At 47.4% G+C, this 24959-nt stretch overlaps 1 protein-coding gene and 1 long non-coding RNA gene across 2 annotated transcripts; one reads left to right on the top strand and one right to left on the bottom strand.

The window, feature by feature from the left end:
* Positions 1–1258: 1258 nt before the first annotated feature.
* Positions 1259–23073, bottom strand: TNFSF8 (TNF superfamily member 8). Its single transcript, XM_021551458.3, has 4 exons — positions 21653–23073; positions 13960–14005; positions 2929–3000; positions 1259–2335 (listed from the first exon to the last, which is right to left on the bottom strand). Exons 1-4 carry the CDS (start codon positions 21845–21847, stop codon positions 1944–1946), a joined length of 705 nt encoding a protein of 234 aa, XP_021407133.2. The 5' UTR covers positions 21848–23073; the 3' UTR covers positions 1259–1943.
* On the top strand, positions 4057–9338 carry LOC146765854 (uncharacterized). The gene is made up of 3 exons (XR_014958793.1): positions 4057–4874; positions 4997–5079; positions 6744–9338. It is a non-coding gene; the product is annotated as an uncharacterized LOC146765854 (long non-coding RNA).
* Positions 23074–24959: the final 1886 nt, after the last annotated feature.

The following is a 24959-nucleotide window of genomic DNA, read 5'->3' on the forward strand; positions in this document are numbered from 1 at the left end:
CACTGAATGCTTCTATGCTCAGGAGCTATGATCCCTCACTGCCAGGCTTGCTTTAACTTCTCTGGAAACTGGTTGTGTGGATCAAAGTGGAGGCAAAGAGAAGTTAAAAACTCTATTCAGAGACATGAGGTATTTTTAGGGCCCAGAGGGGTAAGGACAGCCCATAGGGGTTCCAAAGTCATAGACAGGGTCAGCTGACTCTTATAAAAATAAATTTCTCTCTGGTAAGAGAAAAAGAAAGAAAACTAAATCCTTGGTTTTTGTTTTTTTTTTCTTTTGATTTAGTTTTCTTTTTTTTTTTTTTTCCCCTGAGTCATTTACAGCAAAAGGAATTTTTGTTTGCATCAATGTTCATCAGAACAGAAATTGGGTACCTCTAGCAGTGAATCATATCAGTTGTTCCTGACTTTTGGAAAGTGTCTGGTGTAATTTGAAGTCACCTGGTAGACAAGACAAAACCTCATTGATATGCACCATCAGTTTCTGGTGATGTAAAACAAGAAACAAATTACTGCTCTGAGGAATATTTGGAGTGTGCTCACACAAACTGAGCCATATCAGTCACCAGCATCCACTGAGTTTGGATGATAAACCACCGGGTTTCTGGAGCCAGAAACTCAATCTATTACTAAATGTTTGCTGTGGAGAGTTTGCCAAGCTGCAGTCAGAGAAAAATGTCAATTGTGCAAGGGGAAAAACTCCAATAATGGTGAAAATAGACTTTCCTGAGTTCCCAGAGATGAAGGGAAAAGGAGAAGGACTGAACTGGGACCAGCTTTGGGAACATCTTGGTCCTTTCCCTCCCCATACTGTAAGAATGAAATTGCAAATAAATGTCTGGGTTACTGCATTTCATGGAATAAAAGGGCCTGAGATTCTTCTTTTATCCTGCATTCTCTAAATAATCCAGGCATCCAAAGAAGCTCAAATACCACCACCCATCCTCTGGCCTGCTCAAACATCTCAGCTCTCAGCTGAGGGCCAGTCTGAAACTGTCTTTCGGCAAGTCTGGACTTTGGGGAAGTCTGGAGCTCTGGCTTTCCAGGAAGTGATGCTGTTGGAGGAAGATTCCCAGCCCAGTGTGGTCTGTGTCACACAGGGACTGCCAAACTGGCAGAGCAGCACTTGAGGAAAATGCATCCTCATGAACTTTGCTATCTGCCAGAATGGCAACTCCATTGCTGTTTTAATGTTTAATGTGAAAAGGTCTGAGAACCCCAGGGGAGAACAGAGGCTGAGGACTCTGCTTAGACAAAGTCTCTGTCCCAAAAAGCTTTATATTTAAATAGAAAAGATGGATAAATAGTGACAAGGAAGACACTTGAAAGGAACGACATAAAGTCCATAGCAGAATGCAGCACAGAAATATCCTGTAAATCCCAAATCTCCTTTGTCCTGCCCCAGAGTTTCAGCTGCCAGCCCGAGAGTCGAGAATTTCATCATTTCTGCTGTTGTACAATGAATCTACTCCAGAGTTCTCATTGAGTGCCCATGGTAAAGAAAAGCTTTGACTACAAGCTTTGGCTGTTGGGTTTTTGGAAAGACCAGGTTAAAACACTACTCCATACAATAGAGTTAAACAGATTTCCCCATGTCCTGAGCACAAGCATTGTGCCAGCAGTTTATGACCTTAAAAATCTCCGTATTGTGGATTCTTGCCATGACCTGGCTGGGTTTAGTCTGTGTTTGCACAGATTATTTCGAGGAACCCTTGGTGGGTTAAATGCTGGATAGTCCAACTTTCCCACCCGGAGCCAAGCCAGGGATCCTGGCAGGTGTGGCTCTTGCAGTGTTTTTTTCTGGGACACTCACGAAGTTCCTTGTTCACCATAGGGATGAGGTGAGGTGTGAAATTTAAACCAAGGTGGTCCCTAGTAAAAGCAGGCTGCTGGTGTTCAGAGGAAGGGTCTGGCAGCAGTGGGAGATCGGGGAGCTGCTCACTTTCAATCGCTGCACTTCAAGACCCCGAGAATGTTTTCATTGGGAAGAGAAATGTCATTCAGGAATTCAGGATGGTTCAGTGTTACTGATATTCGGTCCTCCACCTTCAGTTCTGTCAAGTGCAGCTGGAGCAAAGTCTTAAAAGTCTTGTCTTGGCACGTTTCCGACGCACACAGTGTGGACAACGTCTGCCTGTCCACCCTGTCGTTCACCAGGAGCTCAATCTTGAGGTCGATGGGGCTCTTGGAGCAGTTGGGAAAGAGAAAGTTCAAGTGGCAGAAGATCAAGTAGAGGCCTTGTTCCCTGATCACCAGCTCCTGGCTCAAGCACTTCATGGCCTCACAGGTCCCCTTCTCCACCAGGCTCAGCTTGGAGCTGTTCACTGCTCTGGACACTGGAGGGAAAGCAAAGGGCTGTTAGCTCTGAGCTCCGTGAGCTCCCTGCAGCCCCACCACACTGCCAGCAGTGTTTCCTGCTGAAAGGAGACGCCTGCTCAGTGGTTTCCTGCAGGAAACTCCAGGAAAAATCCTGGAATGACTGCTGGGAGCTCAAACATGGAGGTGGGGCACTAAAAATTCCAAGGATTTACTCAGCCCTGGGGGAACCCAGGACAGCGAAATGCAGGAGTGTTCATTATTTCGCCACTTGGCATTTGAAGAGAATTCATAGAGATGTACATTCATGTACTTTCCATATTCATGGAGATTGTACAGTTCATGGAGGTGTACATTCCTCTGTGCATGTGCAGAAAATAAATCTTTATTTCTATTTATATTTATCAAGTTGAAAAAAAGGGTTCTAGGATTAGATAGGGGTTTTCCAATCACATTCCAGGAGAACTAAGGAATATTTTTCCTATAAAATGCCCATTTGGACGAAAGTTCTATTTGCTACTAAACCCAGTGTGAATGACATGAGCAGCTTTTCAGACAGCTCTGAAATTTCCCTTTCCCACCCCTCTTCTCCCACCCTGGACTCCCCACTGACCTCTCATGTAGGCAGCAGCCCCCTTGGCTGGGACACTCTGTTGTATTTTCAAATAGTCTTCAAAGGTGTTACCTGAAGAAAACAACAGATTATCTCATTGCTCCTGAATATTTTTTTTTTTTTTGGTACTGTAAAATGCAACCAGCACTTGGTACCCCACTTCCAGCACAGTTCTTACTCCTTGGCTGGGAATATCTGATCTGCCCAGGGAATTCAGAGCAGTGTCACTCAACAGGTAAATCTATAAAAACCTAAAACTCTGGCAGATTGCAGCTCTCAACTGTGAAAAATTAAATTCCTTACCCTGCTTCTTGAAAATAGGAGTGGTGGTTTTAAATTAAAAGAGGGTGAATTTGGAATAGATATAAGGAGGAATTACAGTGAGGGTGGGCAGGCCCTGGCACAGGGTGCCCAGAGCAGCTGTGGCTGTTCCTGGGTCCCTGGCAGTGCCCAAGGCCAGGGTGGACAAGGTTTGGAATAATCTGGGATAGTGGGAGGTGTCCCTGCCCATGGCAGGGGTGGAACAAGATGAGATTTAAGGTCCCTTCCAGCCCAAACCTGTTTGGGGTTCTCTGATTCTGTGAAACAGAAGTTATGTGCAGGTAAGCTTAATTTAACCAAGTTGCTTTTGTGGTGCAATTACAGTAAGCTTTTAAACATTTGAGTGGGACATAGTTCTGAAAATGTCTCTTTGGGTGCTTCTGGAATGTTGCATTATTCCCTCATGGTTAAAACGTGGATTTCACCAGGACTTTAAGTTCTTCATGTAATCCTAGAGTGTTTTAGGTTGGCAGGGACCTTAAAGCTCATCCAGTGCCTCCGCTGCCATGGGCAGGGACACCTCCCACTGTCCCAGGCTGCTTCAAGCCCCGCCAGAGCCGCGCGGGGACGGCTCCATCCCTCGGAACTGCTCCATCCCATGGGAACTGCTCCATCCCTCGGGAACTGCTCCATCCCATGGGAACTGCTCCATCCCTCGGGAACTGCTCCATCCCTCGGGAACTGCTCCATCCCTCGGGAACTGCTCCATCCCTCGGGAACTGCCCCATCCCTCGGGAACTGCTCCATCCCTCGGGAACTGCTCCATCCCTCGGGAACTGCTCCATCCCTCGGGAACTGCCCCATCCCTCGGGAACTGCTCCATCCCATGGGAACTGCTCCATCCCTCGGGAACTGCTCCATCCCATAGGAACAGCTCCATCCCACGGGACGTGAGAACTGCTCCATCCCACGGGATACAGGAACTGCTCCGTCCCACGGCCGCGGGATCTGTTCCCTTCCACGGCATGCTAGAACTGCTCCATCCCACGCGACGCTGGGATGGCTCCATCCCACGGGATGCAGGGATTGTTCCGTCCCACTGCCTCGCGGACTGCTCCGTCCCACGGCCGCGGGGACGGCTCCATCCCACGGCCGTGCCCGGCACTGCAGGCGGCCGCGGCGCACCGAGCAGCCGAGTCCCATCCCCGCATCCCGGCACCGCATCCCGGCACCGCATCCCGGTGTCCCATCCCCGCATCCCGGCACCCCATCCCGGTGATCCAGTTCCTGCATCCCAGACCCTCTTCTCCCCCTTGCATTTCACCTCCTTTCCCTCCATATTCCTGCCTTCCATCTCCTCTCTGGAAGCTTTTCCTTCTCTCACCACACTGGATGTTCAGTTAATGGCACTGAATACCCATTCCTGGAAGTGTCCAAGGCCAGGCTGGACAATTGCAGCAGCCTGGGGTAGTGGAAGGTGTCGTGCCCTTGGCAGGGGTTTGGAATGAGATGACATTTATGGTCCTTTCAAACCCAAACCATTCTAGGATTCTGTCAATGATTCTGTGATTGTAGTGTCTTTATTCTGCGTGACACAGAATTGTCCCCTCAGTCCACAGGTGGATGGACACACAGACAAGGTATGGATTCAGGAAAACCATGCATATCCCAGTGCAACCTGGCAGGTGAATTGCTATTTCTCCTTGCATTTACTCTCCTTTACATCTCCTGTCTCTCTGCTGTGGCTGTGGAAGTGCACAGGAGCTCAGATGGCAAATTGGGAATTTTATGTGTTTTTATTCCACAGCTGAACACCAAGAATAAAGCAGGAAGGAGTTTCAGTTTCGCTCTCCCAGTGTACACAAATCTCTGAAGTTTTCCTGCGACTAGGTTTGTAAAACTGATATCACAATCCCCAACCCTACAAGGGTCTCTGAAGGGCCAGTTAATGCAGTTAATATCACAAAACTAACTCCTACTAAGACCTGGCATCAGATGTTTGTCATGATCCTCACATGTCCACAGTGCTGCTGTGGCCTCACCTCAATCCCTGGGAGCGCTTTGGAGAACCACAATAAAAGAAAGATCTAAAGCTGTGAGAGAGCGTCCAAAGGAGGGCAGGGATGGGGCAGGGTGTGGAGGGGCCCGTGAGGAGCAGCTGAGGGCACTGGGATGGTTCAGCTGGGGCAGGCTGAGGGCAGAGCTCCCCGGGGCTGCAGCTCCTCCCTGGGGCAGCTCCAGCTCTGCCCTGGGACAGGGACAGGAGCCAGGGCACGGCTGGAGCTGGGCCAGGGCAGCTCAGGCTGGAGAGCAGGAAAGGTTCTTCCCCCAGAGGTGCTGGCACTGCCCAGGCTGCCCAGGGAATGGGCACGGCCCCGAGGCTGCCAGAGCTCCAGGAGCCTTTGGCCAGCGCTGCCAGGGATGCCCAGGGTGGGATTTTGGGGGTCTGGGTAGGGACAGGGGTGGGCTGAATGATCTCTTCAGTCCCTTCCAGCTCAGGATGTTCTGTGCTTCCATGATTCTAACAAGAGCTCTGTTTATATGCAGAGTGGGATAAGGATCTTAGATTTCATAGGATTCCTGAAACTGGGGGTGATGATAAGAGATTCAAATCTCCAGACCCTTGCTGTATCTGCATAACCTTCTTTCTAAGGGAGTTTTGATAACAGGGATGGACAAATCAGGGAGAAGCTGGTCCCACAGCCAAGTTCCCCTGGCTGGAGGGGCTTGGTGTGGTGCGTATTGCAGGCTTTGCACTCTCCATTGGAGACAGGAACTCTGGATATTTTGAAAAAAAATGCAATATTTTTCTGATTACAGTAGTTTAAAAACTTTTGTGGTGAGCAGGAGCTCACTGCTCTCCAAGAATGAGTAAGTTATTTACCAGCGTTCCTTCACCATTCTGGAAATCCCCAGAGAAAAACCAAAGCCTACTTTGCTGGTGTTAGTCATGTCAATTTGGTGTTTTAGTGAGGGCAGAGATGTGGAGATATGGCTTAGGATGGGCAAAAACCCTTCTGGCCTTTACTTCAGCTAAAGCTGTTGTGGTGATAACAAGAGTCTGGTAACAGAATCAGCATCCTAACCCCACTCTCTCTCCGTGTGTCTGCAGGAAGGGGGAGATTATTTACAGAAACTCAGTGACATTTAGGGGGTTTACCCTCCAAAGGCTGAAAATCCCCTGCTGCACAAGCAGCCCTCAGAGGCTGCAGCCCTGCAAGCTGTGCCAAGCCAAGTGCTGAGCCTGCCCAGAGCTGCCCCACCTGGCTGGGCCTCAGCTGCTCAGGGTGTCCGTGGATTCTCTCAGGATCTCCCCTCTCTGACATGGCTGCACTGTGCATTTCCAGAGCTGTATTTAACATTTATTGCTGACAGCAACTTTGGTGTGCCTGCGTTTGAATTTGGTGACATCAGCTGCATTAGTCAGAAGGGAAATTGTGGAAAAAAAATTTGTTTTAGAGAGACAGGTCTGGTCCTCACTCTGCTGAGACAGCTTTTATAACCGTTTTCTACTTTTATTTCTCAAGTTAATTATTTTCTTTGAAACATTTCAGCTCAAGCCAAGAGAGGCTGAAATTACCAGAGCTGCAGGACTGATCCGATGGATGTGCTCACATTCCTAATTGCCTTTGCACGAGTCATGGTGTAAATCAGAGGTAATCCCTCTGCAATCAGTGGGATTAGATCAGCTTAAAAATACTGCGAGGAGGAGGAAAAACAAAGCCACACCTGGGGCTAAGGACGAAGGAGAACACACTGGTTTCACTGCATGCTGTGAGGCACAGGCACTGCAGGTTTGCTGCTTCAAGGAGACCTGCTGGGAGAGGGAGGGGTCTCAGGGGGAAACCCTAAAGAAATATCTGGAGATCACTTAGTTTTGTCTTTTTGACCCCTTTTAGGGTATGATGGGCATCCAGAGGGTGCAGCCCTGAGGAAAAGAACCTGGTTGTTTCCAGGAGCTCCGTGCAACTTTTCCCCACTTAGCCAAAAGGGACTGGGAAATGGGACTGGAAAATGGGACTGGGAAATGGGACTGGGAAATAGGACTGGGAAATAGGACTGGGAAATGGGACTGGAAAATGGGACTGGGAAATGGGATTAGGAATCAGGACTGGGAAACGGGACTGGGAAATGGGACTGGGAATCAGGACTGGGAAATGGGACTGGGAAACGGGACTGGGAAATGGGACTGGGAAACGGGACTGGGAATCAGGACTGGGAAATGAGATTGGGAATCAGGACTGGGAAACAGGACTGGGAAACGGGACTGGGAAATGGATCTCAGAGAAGCTGCAATTTTGCAATTTCACTGAGCCCCCTGGATTTCCCCCTGAGGTGCAAAATGAACCCCTGAGGTTCTCTCAGAGCATCAAAACACAGCAGCACCTTGTCCAGCCAGGAGGAAGCCGGGGCTCAGGGACATGAGGACACATGGGCTGCTGCCAGACAGGTCCAAGAGGATGTGACTGTGCTGGGGAAAGTTCTCTCTGCTGCCTGCCTCAATTTCCCCACCTCTGAGATGGGTCTGACAGGAGCACCAGCAAAGGGCACTGAAACCACGAGCTGAAAGTGGCTCTGTCAGCATGGAAGGTGCTTCTACTCAGACATGGAAAGCCCCTCTAGTGGGGTTCCTGGGTCTTGTCCTGGTCCCAGATATCCCTGGTGACATTCCACTGCCACGGGGGTGGCATCACCTCTGGCTGGGGGCTGAGTGTGGGCAGGCACAGGAGCAGGGCAAAACTGAATTATTCTATGAGGTAAAGAAGTAAAAGCAGGCAACAAACAGCTTTTGCTTCCTCTGTAACCCCTGTGGATTTAAGTGCTTATGGAATTGGGCGAGGTGATGTCACACATCTCTGTCAGCAAGCCAGAGTTAGCATAATTTACCTTGTTTTGTTTCTCAGCAGCCACTCCCTGAAGTCCCTGTGGCTAATTTTAACTCTCCCCTGCCAGTTCAGTGTCCTGCAAACAGCAGCCAAAGGACTGGCCCGGCCTGTGGTGCTGTGACAAGTGGCAGCTGGGTGACATCCCCTTGTGGGCTCCGTGACAGAGCTCTGGGCTCAGCTCCTGGCTGTGCTTGTCACACATACCCCGACAGCCTTTGGTCCTCAGGAGCCCCAGAACTGCCACTCAGCTCTGAGGGGGACTGAACTCAGCTGCCAAACTTCCTTCTAAAACCAGAAATTAAAGAAATATCCCTTTTTCACCCACCAAATTTAGGAAGAACCTCTGATGAATTCCTCCTCACTGCACACCTGAGTACTGCCAAACCTGTGGAATTTTAGGTCACAACTCTTCAACTCTCTGCCTGCTTGTCAGTGTAGCAAAGGTCACATAATATCATGAGTTATTCACATATATATATATATATGTGTGTGTGTGTTTATTCATACATACTGATATATATTCACATATAGCTGTGTTTTAGGTGTTGGAGAGAGGGCAGACCCAACACTGAGCATCCTGAGCAATACCAATCAGCCCAGCTGTGATGACCTCAGCCAGCAGCCCACCCTGCATGTGTGTGCTGCATTTCCCCCCGTGCTGGCCTGCAGGAAGACTCTGCACTCTTTCTAGCATTTGCAAACCCAGGCTTGCCCCTGAGAAACACAACTCCTCTGCCCTGGCCTCAGCCTGGGTCACATTTATGCACCCAGACGCCTCCCTGGACTGAGGGGGCAAACCTTTATGGCCCCAGTGTGAAATACCCATTTCTGAGGAGCCCACTGCTGTGGGATTGGTGCTGCTGCCCTGAAGCATCATCACACACAGCCACAGGGTCATCGAGCTTGGAAAAGACCTCCAGGATCATCAAATCCAGCCTGTGCCTGGTCCCCACCTCGTCCCCAGCCCAGAGCTCTGAGTGCCACCTCCAGGTGACACCTGCAGGGATGGGGACTCCAAAACTCCCTGGGCAGCCCCTGCCAAGGCCTGAATTTCCCCTTTCCATGGGGAAATTCCTGCTGGTGTCCCCCCTGAGCCTGCCCTGGCCCAGCCCGAGCTGTTCCCTCTCCTCCTGTCCCTGTTCCTGGAGCAGAGCCCGACCCCCCGGCTGTCCCCTCCTGGCAGGAGCTGTGCAGAGCCACAAGGTCCCCCTGAGCCTCCTTTTCTCCAGGCTGAGCCCCTTCCCAGCTCCCTCAGGAATTCTCCAGCCCCTTCCCAGCTCCCTCAGCTGCCTCTCATAGTGCTGGGATCAGATTAAGTTGCAGAAGGCCAAACTGCCCTCCGAGACATGGCTGCAAATCTGAAAAGGCTCCTTGGCCCATTGGCTTCAGCCTGATTTTCTCTACAGTAGCAGGTTTGTGACTGTCACCTGTATTATATTAATTTCTCAGAGCCACGTTTTTATTTGGGAACATATTGCCCATTGAAACTGAGAGCAGGGTGCTGGATTTCTTTTCCTGGTTTGTTGAGTGTCAGAGAAAAATACCTACAAATTGTGTGTGTGTGTGTGCTCATTTGTATCTGCAGGGTTTTTGGGCTTTTTTTTTGGTTTTGTTTTTCTCTTTTGTAAAAGAGAAGAGATTTTGATAACAAATCTTTGCAGCTCAAATAACAAGAAAAGCCATCAGCCCAGATTATACAATTCCCAGTGAAATGAGGCTCGGAGAGGCCAGCAAGGAGATGATGAGGGCTGTACCTTTCCAGGTCATCAATTTGTCTGTGGGTTCATTTTCCCTCTAAAAAATGAACATAACAATACTCCTCAGATTCACACTAATGGATGATTTGTTATTTGTGAAATGGGAATGAGTTTCTGCAGAGAAATGCTTCCACAGAAAGAACATTTCCCAAACACTTAGTGATGGATTTAATTCTTTCCCTCTGTTGCTCAGGTACTGCACCGACAGTGGCAGGGAAGATTGGAGGAGCCTGATCCCATTTTTCACACAAACATTTAATGAGCTGCATTGCATCGCTCTCAGCCTGTGCCTGTGCATTCCTGCAGCCCATCCATTGGGGCCTGACAGCTGAGTCAGGGCTGGAAAACTCCCATAAATCTGCTTTAGTGCCCACTGGTGTTTAGCTAACAGCAGAACATAATCTCATTGGAGATTCAAATTAAATCATTGCATTTCCCTGCTTTAATAAGACACAATGAACCCGTGTTGTGGCTGGGTCTGGGCTGCTGCCCGTTGGCAGCTCAGTGAAGTCTCTGCCTGAGCGACCTCGGCCGGACCCAGCACACAACTGTTGTGTCACAGGATCATGGAATGGTTTGGACTGGGAGGGATAAAGCTCATCCATGGCCAGGGACACCTCCCACTGTCCCAGGCTGCTCCAAGCCCTGTCCAGCCTGGTCCTGGGCACTGCCAGGGGTGGGGCTGTGTCCCCCAGAGCACCCCTGAGACGCTGGTGCTGACACAGGGCAGGAGCCAGGCTGAGCACCCTGCTGCCAGCTGGGCAGCGCTGGCTTTTCACTCCCTTGCCCAATTTTAACAGTGCAGGAGCCCTGGTTCATGGCTACAAACCACACCCAATTTCCACCTGGGAAAATGGATCTAAATCCAAATCCACAGCAACTCCAGCCTCAGCTCAGTCCCTTTCCTGAGTGTTTCTCCTGCTCCTGTCTCTGGGTGGGACCCGGCAGCAGTTGCCACAAGTCCCTGCTTGGTTGCCAGCAGGCAGCAGCTGAGAGCTCCCTGTGAGGGGCCTCAGTCAATTACCCATTAATTAATTAATTACCCACCCATTAATTAGTTGTTTGGGTACACACAACAGACGGTGCTTTGGCCCTTATTAGCATATGAGATTTTATAAACAAAATATGTCAGCAAGAGCAAACAGGACTTTGAGGATTAAATCAAGATTGCAAGAAGATTCAATCTGAGGGGTTTACTGGAAAAAGAAAATTACATCAGACTTCTGCAAGCAAGAGATGTTTAAAATGTATATGTTTCTTTATGTGATCTTTAATGCAGTTATTTTAGTAAAACATTACTAGTCTCCCTAAAATAGTATATAAGCATTTGTATCCCACAGTAAAATTGGATTCTTTGACCACCTCAAAGTCTTCCCTGTCTCTCTTTGCTGATAATTAAGAAGCTCTGCTTTATGTATTTGAAGAGGAAAATAAAAGGCCCTGACAATTTGCTCACACTTGAGTGCTCTGTTACCCTCCAACAGAGACTGATGGCTGGGAGAGCATTTCCCTGCACTAAACCAGCTTGCAGCAGCCCTGCCTGATGTGGGCTCTCACTCGCAGCCCCTTCGCTCCTTCACGAGTGGCATCACCTCAGAGCAGCGAATTGGGAAACTCAGAGCCAGAGGCTGCTGGATTGGTATGGACCGACAAAAAATGTTCTGGCTGGTGAGACAGCACCCTGGCCATCCCTGGGGAGAGCACACTGCTCCTCCCGGGCACCTGCCAGCTGCTGCTGAGGAGCACAAACAACTGCATGAGTTGCTTGAGCCGAAAAAACCATCTTGGGTATATATATATATATATATACACACAATAAATATAAATATATATGGTTTATATAGAGTATATATGTATATATGTGATTTTATTTCATATAAATATAAATAAATAATATAAATGTATGGGGTTTTAAATTTTATATATATATACATATTTTATACATATATAAAAATATATATATATGTAATAAATATGTATACACATATACATATTTTATATATGTATATGTATATATGCATATACCTATATGTATATTTTATATATATATGATTTTATTACATATACATATAAATAAATAATATAAATTTATGTTTTTATATTTTAAATAATTTTTCAATATATGCATAAATTTATATATAATAATATTCTTTTATTTCGAATTTTATATTTATACATTTATATAACTATATAATATATCATATACATAATCTTTATATAATTATATAAACATGAAATTAGGATTAATATTCTATAAATTAACATCAACATTATATGAATTCTTGATTAATAATAATTATTTTTATATTATTATAAGAATATTTAAAAAAAACCAAAATATATTTTATTATTATTTTAAAATATTGTTTTTAAAATATTATTATATTATTTTTATGTTTTTTATAATTAAATTTTATTTTATATAATTAATATAAATAAAAATATATATAAACAATACAAATATAACTATAAATGGACTTTTGGACTGGTGACATCTCTCTCCCTGCCCTGGGAATGCCCCTACCCCTTGTGCTTTGCTTTGGAAAGCGCTGAGCTCCAGGTACAACCTCTGGGGCTCCTCCTTTGTGGATCATAAGGCTCCACACTTCAGATCCTGCTCTATTTCTGAGCCTCTTCAGATACAAAATAAAGCACAAAAAGGCTTGAGAAAGGCTTAAGAAGATTTAAGGGGATGCTTAGGTTGCTGGGAAGAAAGCAGTGTGTGTGTTTAGGGAGAGCCTATGGGGAAAAGAAAATTCCTCCAGGTTATAGGAATGTTAGAACTTCCCAAAAGTGAGGGTCAGGTAAGATGGGAGCTCTCAGGAGGACACGGGGACACGCAGGGACTGCCTGGGCAGCTGTGGGAGCACGGGAGAGTCAGGGATTCCAATTTACCCAAAACGGAGTGGGGGGGCCCAAACACTGCAAAAATGCAGCTGCAGAAAAGGTGATTGTGGGACTGGGACTCTCCAGAACTTGGGCACCTCTTACTTAGAATTCTGGAAGCACAAAATATCCTGAGCTGGAAGGGACCCCAAGGATGACCCAGTGCCACCCCTGTCCCTGCCCAGACCCCCAAAATCCCACCTGGGCATCCCTGGCAGCGCTGGCCAAAGGCTCCTGGAGCTCTGGCAGCCTCGGGGCCGTGCCCATTCCCTGGGCAGCCTGGGCAGTGCCAGCACCTCTGGGGGAAGAACCTTTCCTGCTCTCCAGCCTGAGCTGCCCTGGCCCAGCTCCAGCCGTGCCCTGGCTCCTGTCCCTGTCCCAGGGCAGAGCTGGAGCTGCCCCAGGGAGGAGCTGCAGCCCCAGGGAGCTCTGCCCTCAGCCTGCCCCAGCTGAACCATCCCAATTTCCTCCAATCTCCCCTTCTGCTCCAGCTTTGGATGAACTCGGGGCTTCCTTTCCCCACTGGGGTGGAGGCAGCGGCACCTCCTGCCCGCTGGGACTGGGCACAAACTTGGTTTTACAAGGAGTCAAATATTGGTGCTGAGATCTGTGTGAGGCTCATGTCACAGTGTCACTGACATGAGCAGTGTCACTGACATGAGCAGTGCTCCTGATTCGCGCTAAGGCAAAGCAGAATCTTGCTAAATTGTCTCTCTTAGATAGATTTTCTTATTTCAGTCTCTCTGTGCTCACACTCTGCCTGTTCCAATTCCTTGCTCTGTGCCTTTTGCTGCTGGTCCCCCTTGTCCCTGATTGACCCACCCACTCCCTTCTCCCTTTTCCCCTCAAACCAGGAGCTGTTTTGGGACATGTGGAACACATTTTCACCCCTCCCTCGTGAAGATGAGGACTTGATACACATTTACAAGAGCCAGCACTTAAAATAAGACATTAAAATCAGAATGATGTTCACATCTCCTGGCAAAAATCTCTTTGGAACAGACACTCCAGGGCACATTCAGAAATATTTATTATTTCCTCAGCCATGCACTGGTTCCTGGATGTACTAAGTAATTTGAAAGCTTTTTCTCATTTTCATTTTTTCCCCACTACTTTAGCTCTTCACCAAGAGAAGCCTTTATTGGAAATGTTAAGATGTGCACAATTGACTTATTTGTGACCCTGGGCAATATTTGCATTACAGATATGACAAATTGCCTGTGTTGTTTAGGGGGTCTTACCTGTCCTGATGGGTTTTTTGATGCCCTCCATGGCAGGATCAGCTTCCTGAAAGAGAAGAAAGAGTAGAGATGATTATTCTGGGAATAGGAAATACCCATTTCAGGTACAACAGTGGATCTGAAACATTTCTGGTTTTTTTCTAGTATAGAAAACCGACATTTCTGACACAGCCAGATTCTCTCAGTGCAGTAAGAAAAATGTGTGGCTTCTGTTGGGGCTGTTTCAGAAGTCCAAGTCCTAAAAATCCTTCTCTGTGTCTTGCAAGGCTTGGAGAGAGTAGGACAGACTGGGACTGGACAGCCTGGAGAGCCAAGTGCCTGGGAAAGATCATTAAAGCCCCAAACAGGTCTGAGCGTGACAGTGATGTCCTGTCCCACTTCTACTTCTTGCTGAGATGTAAAACCAAGGGTGAAAATGGCACAGGAAATTGTCCTCAATCAGCACGACATGAGAAATTCCCAAAAAACCAACTTCAGGGGTGAAATGCAGCAGGATTCCTCTGATGACATCTTTGTCACCCAAACACACATCCCAGAGCTCCTGGCAGCTCAAAAAGGAGCAAAATGCTCTCCCAACATCTGAGCAGAGCACTGGGAGTTCCTTGTGCAATAAGGTAGAAAAATTATTTTAAAAAGCTGTATAAAATCAGGCCTGCTCTGGCTGGCCTGTCATTTCTTCTAAGTCAATCCAGCACTGTGCAAGTTCCCATGTGAAAGCAACCCTGGTGTGAGCAGTTCATTAGCATAACAATCTATTCCCGGGTAAAAAAAAAAAAAAAAAACAACTTACACCTGTATAAACTTGTTTTACACTGTTAGATAGAAAAATGAAAACTATCTCTCACAAACTGTCCCTGCATGTACACACCAGGGGTTTGAGTGACCAATTAATACAGAATAACAGCTCATTAATGACCAATAAGTAATTGTTAAGAAAGCTCCTGGCCAATGGGAGTCCCACACGAGGTCTGTAAAACTGTATAAAAAGGAGTTATGTGAACAAAGAATGGGCTTTTCCACCATGAAGAAAATGAAGTTCCATGTGATTTATTGCCATAGAACCTCACTGTGTGTCACATCCCTTCAGTGCCACCCTGGGTGATCCCACAGGGACCCCAGTGGCAGGGAGTGGGCTTTGCTCAGGCTGGGCTGAACCACCTCCTCTTACCTGGATGCAAATTACCTGGGCTAATTGTGCAGGCTAATCAGGCCAGGTCCAGCTTGGCACATTAAATTAAACCATAGAACCATTACCTAAAACCACAGAACCATAAACCATTACCTAAAATTAAACCATGGAACCTAAAACCTCTCCCAGCTGCTCCTTGAGCCCTGTCAGACCCGGTGCCCTGAGCACTTCCCTGCTCAGTGACCCATCAGGATGTCCAGAAAGGAGAAATTTAGGAAGCTCCACCAGCTTTAAGACAATATCTGATATCTCCTGGGAGAAATTTGGCACTGCTGTGGTGGGAACAGCTTCATCCATAGTGGTGTTACAGCACAAACATCTCATGTGTGTTAGGTTGGATCTGTTTGTGGTGCTTGATGTTCTAATCTTAAATGTTTAGGAAGGTTTTTAATAAGATTTTGGCTCCACGTGGCTAGGTTTTGAACAGCAGTGGAGTGTGGAGCTGCATCTGCTCCCAGCAAAGAGTTGCTGTGCTTTGGTCTGATGGCAAATGCTGTGTCCTGCAAAGAAGGCAGAGCTGCTCCCAGGGGCCTGGGCAGTGACAAGTTAACGGTTTGACTCTCAGATCTTTGGGCTCTTTCCCAGTTTGAATGATTCTGTGATTCTCCAGGAGTTTGGAGAGCTGTAATTTGTTCATTTTCTCTCCCCACACCTGTGTAAGGTGGGGCAGAGTTGTTGGAATCTGAGGTATTGATGATCCCGAGGTTGTAGAAAGTCTCTGTCTGTCAGCCCCGCTGCCAAAGAAGAAGCCATAATTGGTCTGTGCTGGTTTCCAGGTTGTTTATTCTGTTTATCTCTCACATGTTCTGTTGCCCTGCCCAGCTCTGTCCTGCAGGGCAGCGTGTGGGGCTCTGCCCTCAGTGGGATGTGACAAACATTAAATACCAGAAACTCCCTGGGCTGCATTTACAAGAACGTGCCAATATCTGTCACCCACGTTGGACAGTGTGTCCCCAGCCTGAACCAACAGAAAAATGCCAACACCACAGTGAAACATGGAGGGCATGAAGAAGGAGAAAAAGGACAAGGCACACCCAATTTCCTCCATATTGTCCCCTTTGGACCCCTGATCTAGAATCCTAAAATTTTACTTTTGCACCCATGCCACACTTAATTATTGCTTATATCAAACACTCAGAGCTGGTAATTGATCCTGTAAGGTTGAAAACTCTTTTGCATGGCCAGAGATCACAGCCAGTGTCTCTGGGGGCTCTGTCCAGGGGGTTCCTGACCCCTGCCAGGGTCCCAGACCTGCCAGGGCAGCCAGAGGGAAGCTCTGGATTCCCACCCAGAGTCACCTGTTGAGCCAGTATTTCTCCAGGTGAAATTCCTGAGCTGTGCAGGGAGGTGCTGGGCAGCAGAACAAGAACCCAGAGATGGAATTTGAAAAAATTGATGTTTCCAAGCTTTTTGGTGCTGAGACAACACCCTCTCTTTGGAACTCTGATGGATCTCATCACATATGTTAAACTGAGCAGGGTTTGGGTTGAAAACATTCCCAGGAATCTCTGCCAGGACCTCTCAGCCCCTTTCCTTGCCCCTGCTCTGGGCTGTTGTCTCACACACACTCAGGGCACAGGGAGGTGTTGCTGTTCAATGCAATATCTGAATAGTCCTGCTCTCTGTGCAGAATTCAGGATGTTTTAGGTGACAGAAAAAGAATGCTCTGCCCCCAGTGAGATTGCACTCAATGAAATCAGGCAGCCAGGGAGGTGTTTGCCTTGCTGGTGGCTCAGAGCCTGCTCTGCACTCAGGGCATAAAACCTAAATTAAAATGGACTAAAGCATTTTGTTCTCACCTGGGAAGGCTCTGAGCAAGTAAAATCAGCACAGACCAAAGCAATTTATTTTAGTGACAATTGAGTAGATACTGAAATAAACCTTTAGGACTTCCTTTGAAATATCACTGGTATTATTTCTTTCTTTTCCAGCAGCAAGAATATTGCATGTAATGCTGTCATTTGGAATCTAAAGAGGCGCACAGGAGGAGCCCAAACAGATTAAATTCTACAGTCCCAGCTCAGAAAAATTTCAAGACAACAAATTTCTCCCTGTCTGGAGTGATCTAGGGGCTGGTGATGAAGGAGCTCAGTCTTTCCTCAGCAAGCAGAATAATTTGAGTTTGCTTTATTAGAGAAAATGATAATCAGGTGCCAGGGAAAGTGATTTATTTCTTCTTTCCCTTAATCATTTTACAAGAAACTTTCTCAAGCTGAGACAGAATAAAGGGTCATTTTCAATTCCTGGGTCACAACAGTGAATACTCATTGAAGCAGATACCTCTTACCCCTGTGAGGGTGTGAGGCCCTGGCACAGGTGCCCAGAGCAGCTGTGGCTGCCCCTGGATCCCTGGCAGTGCCCAAGGCCAGGCTGGACAGGGCTGGGAGCAGCCTGGGACAGTGGGAGGTGTCCCTGCCATGGCAGGGGTGGGGTGGGATGAGATTTAAGGTCCCTTCCAGCTCAAACCAGTCTGGGATTCTGTGAAGTCTTTATCTGCCTCTAGAAATTCCGTGGAAATTCCCCCAGACCCGAGTCCCCACAAAGGGCTGGGGCTCAGGGTGGCCTGGGAGCATCTCCTCCCTGCAGCTCTGTGGGGAGGAGCTCCTTGGTCCCCTGCCCTCAAAGGAAATGCTTCAACTTAAAAAGAAGCCCCAAGGCTCTCCTGTGTTTCTGCTCAGCCTCAAACCACCATGATTTCAGGAGGAATTTCCTCATGGAAAGGGTGGTTAAACATTGGCAGGGGTTGCCCAGGGAGGTTTGGGGTGCCCATCCCTGGAGGTGCCCCAGGAAGGGCTGGAGGTGGCACTCAGTGCTCTGGGCTGGGGACAGGGTGGGGATTGGGTGCAGCTTGGATTTGATGATCCTGGAAGAATTTTCAATGATTTTGGGATTTATTCTATGACCCAGCTCGGGCTGGGGAAGGAGATGGGGGCACTTCCTCCCGAGGTGCCAGGAGGCAAAGGCTGAAGCTGGACATGAGAAGTGCAGGAAGCAGAGCACTGTCCCCACTGTCCCTCACTGATAACGAGCCTCACAGGAAAGAGTGAAAATCAGTTTCTCCTGTGCTGACCAAAGCTGTCAAAGTGGCACTTCCAGACAGCAGGTGACTGTCACTGCACAGAACATTCACAGCCAGGGCAGTTTTCCCCTAAAATGCCTCAGTGGATATTTCCTGTAGTGCTCAACAAATGGGAAATTTGCATTTAGAGGAATTTTCAGTATTTTTATTTTATCTTTAAAATTTTATTACTTTAATTTTTTTTTTTTTTTAAATTTTAAAATTTTCCTGTGAGGGTTACCACAAGAGGGGGCCAACAAGCCCTGAGTGGGGCACCTGGGGCCAAAATGAGTTTTTAGGAGACATAAAACCACAATAAATAGTGCAGGGTTCTGCTGGCTGCTGTATGAGTCATTCACAAATCTACTGCTAAAGGTTCTTAACAGCCTTAAAGAGCAGATCAGCAAATAGAAAAACCTGCTCTGACCTTTAGTATTTGCTGGTGATAAAAAGGTTTTCCTCAAACAATTTAGAGGTTCAATAGATGAAGTCTACAAAAGCCAGAGCAGTGATGGACTAACCCGGATCATGGACTCTGGACATCCACACAATTTTTAATGGGAGGCCCAGGTGTCTGACGAACCTTTCTGTAGAGCAGCAGACTTGTGAGAGTCTGTGTGCCTTAAAATGACATTTTCCAGCCCTTCCTGTCCCATTCTCTGCCACTGGTTTGCCATGTCTCTCTCTAAACACACAAGTATCTCCAGAGGTGGGTACATACACATAAATCCAGCAGTGAATGCAGCAGGCACAAGGGTGGGGTGCCCAACTCCACAGTGGGGGGTTTGACACACTTACAGTGTTAAGAAGAAAAATGATGGCTCCAGACCACCTTACAGAGATTATGTTCATTCCAGAGGAAAATCGAGTCACTTGTGAAAGATCAACAATGGCCTGAAGCCAAGTGGTTCTGCAGGTGAAAGCTGAAGAATTGATCTGACTTCAGCACTGCAAATACTTCCAAAAATCCAATTTAGCTCTAAAATTGACCCTCCCCAGATAGGGCACTAATGTGCTGCACTACCCTTCTTAAAAACAAGGCGTAAAGGAAATTTCTTGGGGTGCTGGAAAGTGGGGAGGTGTGATAATGTTTGTTAGAGGTGCTGTAGGATTCAGAGAAGCAGCTTTGAATCATAGTTGCCTTTTTCATTCAGCCTTTCATGTTGTGTTTGCATTCTTTGGAGCACCCAGATTGTGGGGGTTGCAAGTGCCTGGTTTCTGCAGAGTTTGATTTTCCTTTTTCAATCTGTCTTCCTTCAACTTAAATTAGGCAATTATGAATTCATCAAAAGGCAGCCTGTGACGGGGGCAGGGACAGTGTGTTCTTGTCACCACAAGCCTCTTAATGTTGTGGCACCCAAGGGTCCAACACCAGCACCCCAAACACCCCTTGGAAAGGAAGAAAATAAAAGTTTCTCTCTCAGCTCAGCATGAGCAGGGTGGGAAGCTGCTCCTGAACTCAGGGACCACTCACACAACCAGCTGGGAACATCTGGAGGGAAAACCTCATTGTCCCAAGGAGATGATGACACAAAATGTTGGTCCTTTTGTCAGAGTTCTAGAGAAAATGATGAAGTCAGCTGGTGGTGCTCCGATCCCTCGAGCAGCTCAGGGCTCCAAGGGCTCCCCAGCCCCTCAGGTGCTGGCAGTCAGTGCTGGAGATGCTCAGATCCCCAAAAGAGTCTGGGCCCAGCCTGACTCCGACAGTGCAGCCAGGAGCTGAGGAGTTCTGGAGCAGTTCCCTGTGGAACCTGTCCCACAGAACCAACACTTGTTCTCTGCTCTGGGAGAGGATTTGTTCTCTCCTCAGGACAGATGGGGGAAGGCTGTTCTGCTTCTGAACTTCCTGAGAGCAAAACACAATTTGTGCTTCACTGCCAAATTCTCCTCTGAGTGTAAAATTGCTGCTTGATTTTATTTGTTTCTCACACCCTTCAGCTTCGTATTTCCTCCTTCAGCCAAGCTCGTTTTCAAAGCAGCTGCAATGGTGTCATTACTCTTTTAAGTCAAAACCTTGGCTCTTTCAGCAATCTTGTTCCTCTGGCAACTCCTGTAACTGCTTTCTCCTGATGGAGAGGTGATTTAATGCTTGCTTCCATAATCAGTACAAATGAAAGCTTCATTATACAGCAAAGCTGTGGCAAGTCTGTAATTACCTAGACTGTTATTTTAAAGATCTCCCCTGATAGCCCACTATTTCTCACTTAAAAAGCCCCATGTCTCATGGTAACTGTCCTCAAAGTGCTTCTCTTTTGGGAGAACACTGATTACAGGTAAATGATTCCTCTCTTGAAGGAGTATCAGTCAAGCCTTCCTGCTTTAATTTCTGGGTAATGTGCGTACACGGGCACACAAATTGCACAGGGTAAATTTAGCAAGAGAAAATATTGAGTCAAAGGATCATATTTTCTTTTCCATGGCCAGTTCCTCCAACAGCTCTGTGCTGGAACTTTCCTTCTATGAACAGTAGTGGGGGTACCTCAGCACTTTGATTTTTGCAATAAGATTTCGGAGACTATAAAACTTCTAACCTGGCACTTTACCTTGGTAAAGTTGATGGTAATGCCCCTACAAGGTCAGAAATTCACTTTTTATCCTCACAACCATCTATCTCTGCTCTGGCTGTCACTGGTTCCCCATCAAGCCCAGATCCATTTGAAAGCAATCTTTTATTTCAAGAAGCTGAAGTGGCTGTTGGTAGAGGGAAGAGTTGTGTGTGTGACCTTTCTACAACTCTGGTTGTGCATTAAAAATCACACTCAAGGCAGGACTGAGGGGACAGGGGGCACAAGGAGCTTCCTTGGCCCCCAGCACTGCTCTGGGTGCTTCGGGACAGCTCTGCCTCACCACATCAGCAGGCAGCAGCACAGGGTGTCACACAGAGCTGTGCCATGTCCCCTGCTGCAATCCACTTCAGAGGACCAGACCAAACCTTCTCAAGCACTGGTTGCTCTCCAAAGAGCCAACAGGAGACACACATCAAACCAGGTGGCACAGAGGCTGCTTGGCACCTTGGATCAGGAGCCTTCTCTTTCCATTTACAGAGTAGGGACTGCGTGCCAAGAACAAATGTTGTCTATGGAGAAAGGTCCTCTCTTTCTGAAGGTCTTTTATCTGTGTTTCATCTTTCCCCTAATTCATGGGTGTGTGCATTTATAACAGAGGTAGGAACTGTTCTTCTGGCCACAGAATGAAGGAGGGAAGAGAAGAGAAGAGAAGAGAAGAGAAGAGAAGAGAAGAGAAGAGAAGAGAAGAGAAGAGAAGAGAAGAGAAGAGAAGAGAAGAGAAGAGAAGAGAAGAGAAGAGAAGAGAAGAGAAGAGAAGAGAAGAGAAGAGAAAGAAGAGAAGAGAAGAGAAGAGAAGAGAAGAGAAGAGAAGAGAAGAGAAGAGAAGAGAAGAGAAGAGAAGAGAAGAGAAGAGAGAAGAGCAATTAATCAATCTCTTACCGTCCTCTGGACGACCAGGACCATGATCGTGGCCAAGGCAAAAACGAGCAACACACCCAGGATGGCGATGATGAAATACAAACAGACTTTGTTAGTGGCTCCAAGCCTCCTGGAAACAGTGTCTTCATTCACATTCATGGCTGATTCATGTGAGTCCTTCACCTGAGAAAGTGTTTGCTCCTGTTCCTGGCACATTCTTATATAGCTCTCCAGGCACTGCTGTGTGTCTCCCCTCGGTCAGGTTCAAGTTGCAGCCCATCTCTGCTCCTGGCAGGATTTTCCCCCTTCATCCTGGCTCATGTGATCTGGAAAAAAAACTTCATCACTTGCTCTACAAAGAGAGAGGGCCCCGGGGGCGTGAGGCAGGACGCAGCTGCCAGCAGGGGAAGGAGCTTCATGTTCTTGCTCAGGGATTTCTCCGCCGAGGTCCTGCGCTGCAGCCGAGGTTTCTGATGTCACAAGGTGCACAGACAGCAGATCCCCCGCCCCAGGCTCTGTGAAATGGGGAGATATGCAAATTCTCTTTCATTTTATACTCCCTGCAGCTGCAGTTGTGTTCAGGGAGTCTGTCTCGAGCTCTGCCTTCCTGTTGTGCACTGAAAGCTCTGCTGCCCCCCAACAGGGAGCCACCTCCAGAGCTCTGCATCCACACGTGGCCTTTGGGCAGCCCCACTGTGCCCTGGGGTGCTCCAGGCACAGCATCACTGTGGGTCTCAGATTCAGTCAAAGAGAGAAACTGAGAGTTTCTATCCAGGCAGAAGCCTGGGAAAGAGCTGGAGAAGAATGTAAATAATTCTTTATCTCTCTTGTTGTTCACATTGTTTATAGTTAAGTTCTATCACTGTGTGTCAAGCACTCTGCACCAATGCTGTGAGTTGTTTTCACTTCAGGACCAATGGAGTTGGTCCTCACAAAGCTCTGTATAAAAGAGCAGTGTATTTTGAATAAACTGGAGTTTTACTCTCAGCAGCTTCTGAGTCAGTCTTCTCATTCCCGTCCTGCCTCGACAGTGACACATCAGCAGCCAGGGGACAAAGGAAGGAGATGGACCTGCTCTGCCCCTCACCTGGGGTGCTGGGAGCAGTTTTGGGCACCTCAGCAGGACAAGGACATTGGGCTCTGAGGGTGTGTCCAGGGAGGGCAACCAAGGTGGTGAAAAAGGCACCGTGGGCAGGACTTATGAGGAACATCTGAGGGGAGTTGGTTTGTTCAGGCTGGAGAAGAGATGGTTGAGGAGGGGACCTCATGGCAGTCCAGAGCTTCCTCACAAGAGGAGCAGGGCAGGAGCTGCTGATCCCCTCAGGTGGCACAGGAGGAAAGGGAGTGGAGCTGCACCAGGGGAAGTTCAAAGTGGACATCATGGAAAGGCTCTTCCCTGAGAGGGTGCCTGATCACTCCAATAGGCTCCCCACAGCACTAACCCTGTCCAGGGAACCTCTGGCTGATCCTCTTTGTTATAGGAGCTTGTGTTGGGCACTCCTGGGAGGAGCAGGGAGTTGGACTCAGTCCTTATGGATCCCTTCCAGATCAAAATATTCTGTAATTCTATGACTATCCTTGTCTGTGGAGGTCTGGAGATACCTGGGTGAGATTTTCATTGAAGAATTACACAGAAATGTGTCAGAAATAAATTCTGATGCAGGGTGCAAGTTCTGGGCAGAAAGGAAGTGGTGACACTGAAGTAGCTGAATGCAGAGGTTGGGATGTGCTCACAGAGGGTGTCAATAATCACAGTTTTATCTGCAATAAGGGAATTACTGCTCACTTCTATCTCATCCTGGCCTGGGGCTATCACCCTGGCTTTGCACAGAACTCAAGTGAGATTTATCTGGAAACATTCCTACTCTATTCCAGTGTTAAAGGACCCTGCATGTGTTTTGTGGGATGACTCCTGACTTTCTGGCCAGCCCAAGTCAAAAGACACCTGAGTTTTTCCATCAGTGTGTCCCAGCTGGTTGTGTGTCCCCTTTTGAATCACGTCCATTCAAACCAGTTAATTTATTTAACAAGGAAATAAATCCTGGGTTATTTGTCTCAGCTAATCCCGATTTGGTATTACAAGGACATCAGAGAGGGCAAAGAGGATTTTACCAATGGTCCATCCAGCTCAGAACCTTGTCTTCAGTAGAGAGCAAAAAGAAATTCCTTGGGAAGAATACCAGAACAAAAAACCCAGACATTTTTTGAGTGCATTCTCCAGTTTCCTCTGATTTGGGCTCGTGGCCTCCTAGATAAAAGGTAGAACATTTCAATTTTAATCCAATTGTTCTTTACACCCCTGACATGGCCGAGTTGTGGCATTTCCCTATCATTACCACTATCTTTAATAGAATCACCGGAGCACAGCACTACAAAGCTTGTACAGATTTGCAAAGCTGTGTTTTTCACAGCATCCCTTATCACCATGGGAACAGGCACAACCTGTTTTAAGCAGAGACAAAGGGATGAGAAAATGGTCAGACCTGGCAGGTTGGATGAGGTAGATCCTCACCTTCTTGGTGGATGCAAAACTTCTGAACAGCCATGAGCAGCAGAGGTTTCTAGTTCTGGAAATTAATCTTTATTATAATGGAAAGATTTACAAATCCTTGCCTGTGAAAGTTCATTTGACCCCTTAACGCATCAAGTGCAGAGCAGGAAATCCACTCTTTGGGAAGCAGCACATGGAGATCTCCTACCAAAGTAATTTCTCCCCAGCCCTCCTCAACAACGTGACAGTTCTGAAATGAAGGAAAATCCAAATTCCCAATGTATTGCAGTGACTCTAGAGCAGGCAGTCAGCAACTCCTGCTTGTGACTGATCAATCCCTCAGTGGGGCAGATGATATTCCAGAGGATAATGGAGGTATAGTTTGTGGGATGTAATTTTGTGTGGTGTCATGAGGAGAGCCCATTTCTCAGCGAGCTCTTAGGCTTTTACATTCACACCTGGATTTCAGGTCACCTCTTCAAACAGAAAAAACCCTGTGCTAAACTCACGTAGGAACAGCCAGGTAGTGGTGATGGCTGTAAAAGGAAAAGAGATCAGTGAATATCAGTGAGAAAAAACGGGATAAATTTGTGCAAACAAGTGCAATCCAGGTTAAACTAGACCTGGTGCTTTCTGAGATAAACCTGGTCAGCCCATGAGCACAGCACTGCAAACCCACAGGGTGAGCTGGAAAGCTGGAATCTGCTGGGAAGGTCCTATAATCACAGAATCCCAGACTGGTTTGGGCTGGAAGGGACCTTAAACTCATCCTGTCCCACTCCCTGCTATGGCAGGGACACCTCCCACTGTCCCAGGCTGCTCCCAGCCCTGTCCAGC

This window comes from Lonchura striata, chromosome 17, assembly GCF_050655825.1.
Source record: "Lonchura striata isolate lonStrDom1 chromosome 17, ASM5065582v1, whole genome shotgun sequence".
NCBI lineage: Eukaryota > Metazoa > Chordata > Aves > Passeriformes > Estrildidae > Lonchura > Lonchura striata.